Raw genomic sequence first — 12,556 nt, forward strand, 5'->3', positions numbered from 1 at the left:
CATATTGCAAGATATTCCAAAAACTGTTCCTGTATCAGAAAATACTGTTGGATTCCTGATGACTGATATCAGTCCTACCAAAGCTAAGTTCATTTATTTTTATGAATTTTATCTTTAGCTATGGTTTGTAATAAGTTATCATGATAAACTTTCACATGTAGAGTCCATTAGTATTTATGCATTATCTATTGCTATTCTTTTTACATCTATGTACAAGATATACCTAGGAATCTATGAGAATGTTTTTCTGATTCTATCCTAAAGGCTTTGTCTGACATCCCGCCTTCTAATAAAATTGATAGGTCTTTTTTAAACTTCTCATTTAGTTGATGAATTTTTTAATGACCGACAACATACTGAATTATCCTTCTCTGATGATGTTTTTTCTCATTTAGAATATACTTCATCAGATATTTGACACCAACAAATCTACTTTTTTATTTTTAAATAGAGTACATTCGTTGTTGAAAAGATGTTGATTATATTGGATATTGAGGAGTCTAGTTCTTTTGATTTAAGACTAGCTAACATTTAAATTCCGCTCATTAACCTCCTGTGGTTTCTTCAGAGGTTTTTTTTTTATCCCAGTTCATGATACTATGGAATGGAATAGGCCTGGGACTTATTTTATTCCTTCTTTAAGGTTTTTAAATTGTATCCTTTGCCGGCAGTTAGTTTAAAGTTTTAAGGAAGATCCCCAAAGTTAATGGGGCTATCTTTACTCTTGCTAAACATACTACTATTCCTATAGAAATAGTATTTTTTTTTTTCCTTCAGATGGGAAACTTGTATCTTATTTAAGGAAAATTATTTTATTTTGGGTCCTTTTCTTAGGCCTGCAATTTATTTGGCTGATGTTGCAAATGCTTCAACTTTCTGGTTGGATACTTTAGTGCAACAAGTATCGGATTATGATTTGTTTTAGCATTGTTAAGTTGATCAACATGCTAATAATTTCATTTGTGTCGTCATTTTTTTGATATTTTCACAATTGAGGTTTAATCTATGTCTTTAGCTATTTTTAGCTAGAAGAACTTTGTGACTTAATCTTGGAATGCTAATTTGATTTCTAAAATTCATATTTCTTTTTTTCCAAGGTAATTAATTATTTGGTTCACAATTGGATTCAATTTTTTCCAACTGTTACTCTGGGGAAGGGAGTTTTTTGTTGCTTCAAGATTGAGTTCTAAGAGTAAATCTTAAGCTTATATTAGTTTGTTTTTAATAAGGAACGGAATCCGAATTCTTTCCCAAGTAACATGTTTATAATTGGAAGCTTTCTTCAACATGGAATGAATTTAAGCTATTTAAAAGATCAAAGACAGCCCCCCAAATTTGCATGTAGGTGTGGTTTTTTATTCCATCTTAGCTGGTAAGGGGCAGGTTTTGAATTTTTTTTAAATTTGTTTGGTTCAATTCGGTCCAAACTTCTTAGATTGGGGTACTGAATAGGATTCAGAGTAAAACCGCCTGTGAGAATTTTTTTTCTCTCTAGCATATCCCAGCTATTCCAGTAAAAGCTCACACTTTTCTGAAGTATGTTTCAGACCTGTATGTGTTGGGTACTTGTGAGGCGCGGCTGGTTACCCGTTGGGGTCTCAAGGCGCTGCTCAGACCTGGAGTTATCTGGGGTATTCATACCAGTTCCTTTTCAGGAACAGGGTTTGGGGTTTTGTTCAAAACTATTCATTGTCCCAAAGATAGAAAATCTTTTTGATTTGTCATATAAGAGTTCCTTCTTTCAGAATGGTGTTTATATGGTCTATTCTGCCTTTTTGGTCAGTAAGGGCATTATTTGTTTACAATAGATACAATAGATGCATATCTTCTTCTGTTTTCATTCAGATTATTTTCATTTTCTGAGATTCTCTTTTTTTGACAAGCATTACCAATTTGTTGCTTTTCCTTTTGGTCTAGCGACAGCTCTGAGAATCTTTTTCATGGTTCTCAGTGTTTCCTTATTTGGACGATCTCGTGGTACTGGCTCGGTCTTTTCGATTCTGCAGAATCTCATATGATTCAACTTTTGTTGTTTCTTCTAAGACATGGTTGGAGGATCTTTTTATCAAAAGATCCTTGGTTGCTCAGACAAGGGTCACCTTTTTTAGGTTTCCAGATAGATTGTGTCAATGTCTTTGTCTCTAACAGACAGGAGACAATTATATTGGGTTCAGTTTGTCCGAACCTTCAGTCTCTATTATTTCCTTCAGTAGCTATATGCATGGAAGTTTTAGGTCTCATGGCTGCAGCATTGGATTCAATTCCCTTTGCTCATTTTCATATGAAACCTTTCCATTTTTTTATGCTGAATTAATGGTGCAGGGATTCTAGGATATCATTTTTAATATCTTTGAATTCCAATGTTCAACTTCAACTATCTTTGACTTAGTGGTTAGATCACCATCATATAGTTCTACGGGTCTCTTCGATTCATCCAACCTGGTCCTTGATCACTACAGATGCGAGTCTTTTAGGTTGGGAGGCTGTCTGGGGATCTCTGTCAGCACAAGGGGTTTGGAAATCTCAGGAGGCGAGATTACCATTCAATATTTTGGAACTCCATGCATTCTCAGAGTTCGTCAGTTTTGGCTTCTTTTCTCCAACATAGGTGTGTCCGGTCCACGGCGTCATCCTTACTTGTGGGATATTCTCTTCCCCAACAGGAAATGGCAAAGAGCCCAGCAAAGCTGGTCACATGATCCCTCCTAGGCTCCGCCTACCCCAGTCATTCTCTTTGCCGTTGTACAGGCAACATCTCCACGGAGATGGCTTAGAGTTTTTTAGTGTTTAACTGTAGTTTTTATTATTCAATCAAGAGTTTGTTATTTTGAAATAGTGCTGGTATGTACTATTTACTCAGAAACAGAAAAGAGATGAAGATTTCTGTTTGTATGAGGAAAATGATTTTAGCAACCGTCACTAAAATCCATGGCTGTTCCACACAGGACTGTTGAGAGCAATTAACTTCAGTTGGGGGAACAGTGAGCAGTCTCTTGCTGCTTGAGGTATGACACATTCTAACAAGACGATGTAATGCTGGAAGCTGTCATTTTCCCTATGGGATCCGGTAAGCCATGTTTATTACGATCGTAAATAAGGGCTTCAAAAAGGGCTTATTAAGACTGTAGACTTTTTCTGGGCTAAATCGATTCATTATTAACACATATTTAGCCTTGAGGAATCATTTTATCTGGGTATTTTGATATAATCATATCGGCAGGCACTGTTTTAGACACCTTATTCTTTAGGGGCTTTCCCAAAGCATAGGCAGAGCCTCATTTTCGCGCCGGTGTTGCGCACTTGTTTTTGAGAGGCATGGCATGCAGTCGCATGTGAGAGGAGCTCTGATACTTAGAAAAGACTTTCTGAAGGCGTCATTTGGTATCGTATTCCCCTTGGGGCTTGGTTGGGTCTCAGCAAAGCAGATACCAGGGACTGTAAAGGGGTTAAAGTTCAAAACGGCTCCCGTTCCGTTATTTTAAGGGTTAAAGCTTCCAAATTTGGTGTGCAATACTTTTAAGGCTTTAAGACACTGTGGTGAAAATTTGGTGAATTTTGAACAATTCCTTCATGTTTTTTCGCAATTGTAGTAATAAAGTGTGTTCAGTTTAAAATTTAAAGTGACAGTAACGGTTTTATTTTAAAACGTTTTTTGTACTTTGTTATCAAGTTTATGCCTGTTTAACATGTCTGAACTACCAGATAGACTGTGTTCTGAATGTGGGGAAGCCAGAATTCCTATTCATTTAAATAAATGTGATTTATGTGACAATGACAATGATGCCCAAGATGATTCCTCAAGTGAGGGGAGTAAGCATGGTACTGCATCATTCCCTCCTTCGTCTACACGAGTCTTGCCCACTCAGGAGGCCCCTAGTACATCTAGCGCGCCAATACTCCTTACTATGCAACAATTAACGGCTGTAATGGATAATTCTGTCAAAAACATTTTAGCCAAAATGAACACTTATCAGCGTAAGCGCGACTGCTCTGTTTTAGATACTGAAGAGCATGACGACGCTGATAATAATATTTCTGAAGGGCCCCTAACCCAGTCTGATGGGGCCAGGGAGGTTTTGTCTGAGGGAGAAATTACTGATTCAGGGAACATTTCTCAACAAGCTGAACCTGATGTGATTGCATTTAAATTTAAGTTGGAACATCTCCGCATTCTGCTTAAGGAGGTATTATCCACTCTGGATGATTGTGACAAGTTGGTCATCCCAGAGAAACTATGTAAAATGGACAAGTTCCTAGAGGTGCCGGGGCTCCCAGAAGCTTTTCCTATACCCAAGCGGGTGGCGGACATTGTTAATAAAGAATGGGAAAGGCCCGGTATTCCTTTCGTCCCTCCCCCCATATTTAAAAAATTGTTTCCTATGGTCGACCCCAGAAAGGACTTATGGCAGACAGTCCCCAAGGTCGAGGGAGCGGTTTCCACTTTAAACAAACGCACCACTATACCCATAGAGGATAGTTGTGCTTTCAAAGATCCTATGGATAAAAAATTAGAGGGTTTGCTTAAAAAGATGTTTGTTCAGCAGGGTTACCTTCTACAACCAATTTCATGCATTGTCCCTGTCGCTACAGCCGCATGTTTCTGGTTCGATGAGCTGATAAAGGCGGTCGATAGTGATTCTCCTCCTTATGAGGAGATTATGGACAGAATCTATGCTCTCAAATTGGCTAATTCTTTCACCCTAGACGCCACTTTGCAATTGGCTAGGTTAGCGGCTAAGAATTCTGGGTTTGCTATTGTGGCGCGCAGAGCGCTTTGGTTGAAATCTTGGTCGGCTGATGCGTCTTCCAAGAACAAGCTACTTAACATTCCTTTCAAGGGGAAAACGCTGTTTGGCCCTGACTTGAAAGAGATTATCTCTGATATCACTGGGGGTAAGGGCCACGCCCTTCCTCAGGATCGGCTTTTCAAGGCAAAAAATAAACCTAATTTTCGTCCCTTTCGTAGAAACGGACCAGCCCAAGGTGCTACGTCCTCTAAGCAAGAGGGTAATACTTCTCAAGCCAAGCCAGCTTGGAGACCAATGCAAGGCTGGAACAAGGGAAAGCAGGCCAAGAAACCTGCCACTGCTACCAAGACAGCATGAAATGTTGGCCCCCGATCCGGGACCGGATCTGGTGGGGGGCAGACTCTCTCTCTTCGCTCAGGCTTGGGCAAGAGATGTTCTGGATCCTTGGGCACTAGAAATAGTCTCCCAAGGTTATCTTCTGGAATTCAAGGGACTTCCCCCAAGGGGGAGGTTCCACAGGTCTCAATTGTCTTCAGACCACATAAAAAGACAGGCATTCTTACATTGTGTAGAAGACCTGTTAAAAATGGGAGTGATTCATCCTGTTCCATTAAGAGAACAAGGGATGGGGTTCTACTCCAATCTGTTTATAGTTCCCAAAAAAGAGGGAACGTTCAGACCAATCTTAGATCTCAAGATTTTAAACAAGTTTCTCAAGGTTCCATCGTTCAAGATGGAAACCATTCGAACTATTCTTCCTTCCATCCAGGAAGGTCAATTCATGACCACGGTGGATTTAAAGGATGCGTATCTACATATTCCTATCCACAAGGAACATCATCGGTTCCTGAGGCTCGCATTCCTGGACAAACATTACCAGTTCGTGGCGCTTCCTTTCGGATTAGCCACTGCTCCAAGGATTTTCACAAAGGTACTAGGGTCCCTTCTAGCTGTGCTAAGACCAAGGGGCATTGCTGTAGTTCCTTACTTGGACGACATTCTGATTCAAGCGTCGTCCCTTCCTCAAGCAAAGGCTCACACGGACATTGTCCTGGCCTTTCTCAGATCTCACGGATGGAAAGTGAACGTGGAAAAGAGTTCTCTATCTCCGTCAACAAGGGTTCCCTTCTTGGGAACAATAATAGACTCCTTAGAAATGAGGATTTTTCTGACAGAGGCCAGAAAAACAAAACTTCTAGACTCTTGTCGGATACTTCATTCCGTTCCTCTTCCTTCCATAGCTCAGTGCATGGAAGTGATCGGGTTGATGGTAGCGGCAATGGTCATAGTTCCTTTTGCACGCATTCATCTAAGACCATTACAACTGTGCATGCTCAGTCAGTGGAATGGGGACTATACAGACTTGTCTCCGAAGATACAAGTAAATCAGAGGACCAGAGACTCACTCCGTTGGTGGCTGTCCCTGGACAACCTGTCACGAGGGATGACATTCCGCAGACCAGAGTGGGTCATTGCCACGACCGACGCCAGTCTGATGGGCTGGGGCGCGGTCTGGGGATCCCTGAAAGCTCAGGGTCTTTGGTCTCGGGAAGAATCTCTTCTACCGATAAATATTCTGGAACTGAGAGCGATATTCAATGCTCTCATGGCTTGGCCTCAGCTAGCGAGGGCCAAGTTCATACGGTTTCTATCAGACAACATGACAACTGTTGCGTACATCAACCATCAGGGGGGAACAAGGAGTTCCCTGGCGATGGAAGAAGTGACCAAAATCATTCTATGGGCGGAGTCTCACTCCTGCCACCTGTCTGCTATCCACATCCCAGGAGTGGAAAATTGGGAAGCGGATTTTCTGAGTCGTCAGACATTGCATCCGGGGGAGTGGGAACTCCATCCGGAAATCTTTGCCCAAGTCACTCAGCTGTGGGGCATTCCAGACATGGATCTGATGGCCTCTCGTCAGAACTTCAAAGTTCCTTGCTACGGGTCCAGATCCAGGGATCCCAAGGCGGCTCTAGTGGATGCACTAGTAGCACCTTGGACCTTCAAACTAGCTTATGTGTTCCCGCCGTTTCCTCTCATCCCCAGGCTGGTAGCCAGGATCAATCAGGAGAGGGCGTCGGTGATCTTGATAGCTCCTGCGTGGCCACGCAGGACTTGGTATGCAGATCTGGTGAATATGTCATCGGCTCCACCTTGGAAGCTACCTTTGAGACGAGACCTTCTTGTTCAGGGTCCGTTCGAACATCCGAATCTGGTTTCACTCCAGCTGACTGCTTGGAGATTGAACGCTTGATCTTATCGAAGCGAGGGTTCTCAGATTCTGTTATCGATACTCTTGTTCAGGCCAGAAAGCCTGTAACTAGAAAGATTTACCACAAAATTTGGAAAAAATATATCTGTTGGTGTGAATCTAAAGGATTCCCTTGGGACAAGGTGAAGATTCCTAGGATTCTATCCTTCCTTCAGGAAGGATTGGAAAAAGGATTATCTGCTAGTTCCCTGAAGGGACAGATTTCTGCCTTGTCTGTGTTACTTCACAAAAAGCTGGCCGCTGTGCCAGATGTTCAAGCCTTTGTTCAGGCTCTGGTTAGAATTAAGCCTGTTTACAAACCTTTGACTCCTCCTTGGAGTCTCAATTTAGTTCTTTCAGTTCTTCAGGGGGTTCCGTTTGAACCCTTGCATTCCGTTGATATTAAGTTATTATCTTGGAAAGTTTTGTTTTTAGTTGCAATTTCTTCTGCTAGAAGAGTTTCAGAATTATCTGCTCTGCAGTGTTCTCCTCCTTATCTGGTGTTCCATGCAGATAAGGTGGTTTTACGTACTAAACCTGGTTTTCTTCCAAAAGTTGTTTCTAACAAAAACATTAACCAGGAGATTATCGTACCTTCTCTGTGTCCGAAACCAGTTTCAAAGAAGGAACGTTTGTTGCACAATTTGGATGTTGTTCGCGCTCTAAAATTCTATTTAGATGCTACAAAGGATTTTAGACAAACATCTTCCTTGTTTGTTGTTTATTCCGGTAAAAGGAGAGGTCAAAAAGCAACTTCTACCTCTCTCTCTTTTTGGATTAAAAGCATCATCAGATTGGCTTACGAGACTGCCGGACGGCAGCCTCCCGAAAGAATCACAGCTCATTCCACTAGGGCTGTGGCTTCCACATGGGCCTTCAAGAACGAGGCTTCTGTTGATCAGATATGTAGGGCAGCGACTTGGTCTTCACTGCACACTTTTACCAAATTTTACAAGTTTGATACTTTTGCTTCTTCTGAGGCTATTTTTGGGAGAAAGGTTTTGCAAGCCGTGGTGCCTTCCATTTAGGTGACCTGATTTGCTCCCTCCCTTCATCCGTGTCCTAAAGCTTTGGTATTGGTTCCCACAAGTAAGGATGACGCCGTGGACCGGACACACCTATGTTGGAGAAAACAGAATTTATGTTTACCTGATAAATTACTTTCTCCAACGGTGTGTCCGGTCCACGGCCCGCCCTGGTTTTTTTAATCAGGTCTGATAATTTATTTTCTTTAACTACAGTCACCACGGTACCATATGGTTTCTCCTATGCAAATATTCCTCCTTAACGTCGGTCGAATGACTGGGGTAGGCGGAGCCTAGGAGGGATCATGTGACCAGCTTTGCTGGGCTCTTTGCCATTTCCTGTTGGGGAAGAGAATATCCCACAAGTAAGGATGACGCCGTGGACCGGACACACCGTTGGAGAAAGTAATTTATCAGGTAAACATAAATTCTGTTTTTGAAGAGAGAGACGTTATTGTTTTTCAGACAGACAATGTCACAACTGTGGCGTATGTCAATCATCAGGGTGGGACTCTCAGTCCATAGGCTATGAAAGAAGTATCTTGGATAATTGCTTGGGCTAAATCCAGCTCCTGTCTAATTTCTGCGGTCCATATCCCAGGTTTAGACAATTGGGAAGCGGATTATCTCTGTCAATCAAGCTTTACATCCAGGAGAATGGTCTCTTTACCCAGATGGTTTTTTTCAAATTGTTCTGATATGAGGGTTTCCAGTAATAGTTCTGATGGCATCTCATCTAAACAAGAAAACTTCCCAGGTACCTATTCAGGTCCGGGGATCCTCAGGCGGAAACAGTGTATGCATTGACACTTCCTTGGAGTTTTCAATCTGCCTATATTTTTGCTCCTTCTGGTTTTTCTTTTTAAGAGTGATTTTTCAAAATCATCATGGAGCAATCGTTTGTGCTGCTGGTGGTTCCAGCATGGCCACTCAGGTTTTGGTATATGGTTCTTGTTCGGATGTCCAGTTGCCAACCTTGGTCACTTCCATTTAGGCCAGACCTTATATCTTAAGATTCGTTTTTTCCGTCAGGAAATCAAATTATTAAATTTGATGGTATGGAAATTAAAACGCTTAGTCAATAGAGGTTTCTCTGACTCAGTGATTAATACTATGTTGCAGGTTCGTAAATCTGTGTCTAGAAAGATTTATTATCGAGTTTGGAAGACTTACATCTTATGATGCTCTTCTCATAATTCTCTTGGCATTCTTTTAGAATTCCTAGGATTTTATAGTTTCTTCATAAGGTTTTGTCTGCAAGTTCCTTGAAAGGACAAATCTCTGCTCTTTCTGTGCTGTTTCACAGAAAAAAAATGCTAATCTTTCTGATATTCATTGTTTTGTTCAGGCTTTGGTTCGTATCAAGCCTGTCATTAAGCCAATTTCTCCTCCTTGGAGTCTTAATTTGGTTCTGAGGGCTTAACAGGCTCTTCCGTTTGAGCATATGCATTCTTTGGACATTGATTTACTTTCATGGAAAGTATTGTTCCTTTTGGCCATCTCTTCTGCTAGAAGAGTTTTTGAATTATCTGCTCTTTCTTGTGAGTCTCCTTTTCTGTTTTTTCATCAGGATAAGGTGGTTTTGCTGTCTTTATTTAAATTTTTACCTCAAGTTGTGAATTCTAACAACATTAATAGAGGAATTATTGTTCCTTCCTTGTGTCCTAAATCCTAAGAATTCTTTGGAAAGATCCTTACATTCTTTGGATGTGGTTAGAGTTTTGAAATATTATGTTAAAGCTACTAAGATTTCAGAAAGACTTCTAGTCTATTTGTTATCTTTTCTGGTTTTAAGAAAGGTCAGAAGGCTTCTGCCATTTCTTAGTCATCTTGGTTAAAGCTTTTGATTCATCATGCTTAAGTGGAGTCTGGTAAATCCCCGCCTCAAAAGATTACGGCTCATTCTACTAGGTCAGTTTCTACTTCCTGGGCTTTTAAGAATGAAGCTTCTGTTGATCAGATTTGCAAAGCAGCAACTTGGTCTTCTTTGCATACTTGTACTAAATTCTACCATTTAGATGTTTTTTCTTCTTCAGAAGCAGTTTTTGGTAGAAAAGTACTTCAGGCAGCTGTTTCAGCCTGATTCTTCTGCTTATAATTTCAGTTTTTTTCATTATAAAGATTAAAACTTTTGATTTGGGTTGTGGATTGTTTTTTCAGCGGAATTGGCTGTCTTTATTTTATCCATCCCTCTCTAGTGACTCTTGCGTGGAGTTCCACATCTTGGGTATTTGTTATCCCATACGTCACAGACTCATGGACTCTTGCCAATTACATGAAAGAAAACATAATTTATGTAAGAACTTACCTGATAAATTCATTTCTTTCATATTGGCAAGAGTCCAGGAGACCCACCCTTTTTTGTGGTGGTTATGATTTTTTTGTATAAAGCACAATTATTCCAATTCCTTGTTGATGCTTTTGCTCCTTTCTTATCACCCCACTTCTTGGCTATTCGTTAAACTGAATTGTGGGTGTGGTGAGGGGTGTATTTATAGGCATTTTGAGGTTTGGGAAACTTTGCCCCTCCTGGTAGGAATGTATATCCCATACGTCACTAGTTCATGGACTCTTGCCAATATGAAATCAATTAATTTATCAGGTAAGTTCTTACATAAATTATGTTTTTATGAAATTTGTCATCGGCTTTGCCTTTTTGTATCCCTTTACAATTACATCACCTCTCTCCCTTCTCTAAATTCCATTTCATTTCTCAATCATTGTTATGACTCTGCATGATTTGCTTATATATTCTTAAAACTTGGTTATATTCTATAATTTTCCATTGCACACCAAAGAAAATATATAAACATCTATAATTCAATTTATGTATCTCCAGAGGGAAGTATTGTCAGGGAGCTGAGTGCAGGAAGATCTGAAAGAGGACCTTTATGGCTCAAATGAAGTCTAACCTCTAGAGAACGTGTTTATGGCTAGAGCAATCAGTTATGAAGGATTGCTATGAATACTATAATAACATGCAGAACAACAATCATTTATTTTAGTTAGACGTGTTATCCAACAAATTATTTTTTGCTACTGCCTCTTAGTAAGAATGCTCATTTGCTAATCAGCATACAGAAGTATCTATACAAACCTAATTGTTTTAGGTTCACATCTGTGTTAGAGACAGTTCAGGATTTCATTCTTTGAAAGCTGAGTGCCATTTATTTGGGTAGCACCAATACTATTAACCTGTTGAAAGTTATCTGCTAAGTATAAGGCTTTTGCGCTAAGCATTCTTGGGGCAAAACGTGAATTATTCTTATCATTCAATAAAACATTTATCCAGTTTCTTTTATTTTGTGCATCCAATGCCCTTTACTTAGAAGACCAAGGACACCACTGTAAAACTTTTGATTTGTTCTGTTAAGTATACTAATTACATTTTGAGAACAGAAAGAAGAAATGCAAGTGTTAGAGCATAAAGTTTTAAAAAGTAGAAACATTATCTCCATACCACTGAATCAGCATTTAAACAGAACTTTGCCTTTAAGCTATACTTAAGAGATTTACAATGCAGTGCTCAGCAGTGTCTTACCCAACCTGAACAAAAATTACTGAGCAATGCCAGCTTATCATTTAAAAGACTGCCTTCCTTTTTAATATATTATGCCAAACTCATTCAGAATATGTGCAACTGTCTCAGTTCTTTGATTCTTTTTTTTTGCAAGGCATTGTGGATTTTTTTTCTTTGTTTTTATGGCAGGAAATGACTGTAGAATTAAATGTGCATGTAAGTATCCTAGGGAAGAATAAGGTGATTTAAATGTGTTGCCATTTATATTACATCTTAGATTCTTTCAATTTTTGATGGGACGCACAATGTGCTTAGAATAACTCATTTCAAGTCAGTAAGGACAAGCTGTTCCTTTGAAAGTAGCATCCCAACAAAAAGAAATATATATAAAAACAAAACACGTGTTTGATGTTTCTCTATCTTTTCATTCTAGGCCTTTTTTGCTGGCAAGCTCAAAGTGAAAGGCAATATCATGCTGAGCCAAAAACTGGAAGTGATACTGAAAGACTACGCAAAACTGTGACAACACTGCTACTTCGTTAACTCCCAGAGCTAGAAAACAAGATGCAGTCTTCTCAAATGAACATATGGGGTTCAGCAATGAAGTACCAAAAAAAAACAACTAATAATTCTAACAATTTTACAGTCTTGATTATAACACAATTCTTTCTTTAACTTGTCTTTATATAGAATGGCTGGAATAATATCTGTCATAAGGATGTTACGGTTATGGATGTAAATAACGGTTCTAATAAAAATGATTTAAGAAACTGATTCAAATATATGCTTAGTATTCTGCTTTAATATTCTAGGAAGAACATTATGGTCCACTGTGTCTGTGAAAAAAATTGACTGCAAAAAAAGGTTTTTGGTGGATATTGATTTGGCTGTATCTGGAGATACAGGTATAGCAGAGTAAGACGTGGAGAAAAACATTAAGAGGTTGTCGTCATTTCATTTGTATTTTGTAGGATATGTGGAGACCCATTAATTAATAATAGGCAATGTG

The 12,556-nt window shown here is 39.7% G+C and overlaps 1 protein-coding gene across 2 annotated transcripts in view; it reads left to right on the top strand.

The window, feature by feature from the left end:
* The window catches only part of HSD17B4 (hydroxysteroid 17-beta dehydrogenase 4), a 790,821-nt gene extending 778,500 nt beyond the window's left edge, over window positions 1-12,321 (top strand). For both annotated transcript variants that reach the window (XM_053701594.1, XM_053701593.1), the window contains exon 25: window positions 11,981-12,321. In XM_053701594.1, the coding sequence (XP_053557569.1) occupies window positions 11,981-12,070 (90 nt within the window). In that variant the 3' untranslated portion in view covers window positions 12,071-12,321. The remainder of the gene's footprint in view (window positions 1-11,980) is intronic.
* Window positions 12,322-12,556: the final 235 nt, after the last annotated feature.

The sequence above is a fragment of the Bombina bombina genome, chromosome 2 (genome assembly GCF_027579735.1).
Source record: "Bombina bombina isolate aBomBom1 chromosome 2, aBomBom1.pri, whole genome shotgun sequence".
Lineage (NCBI taxonomy): Eukaryota > Metazoa > Chordata > Amphibia > Anura > Bombinatoridae > Bombina > Bombina bombina.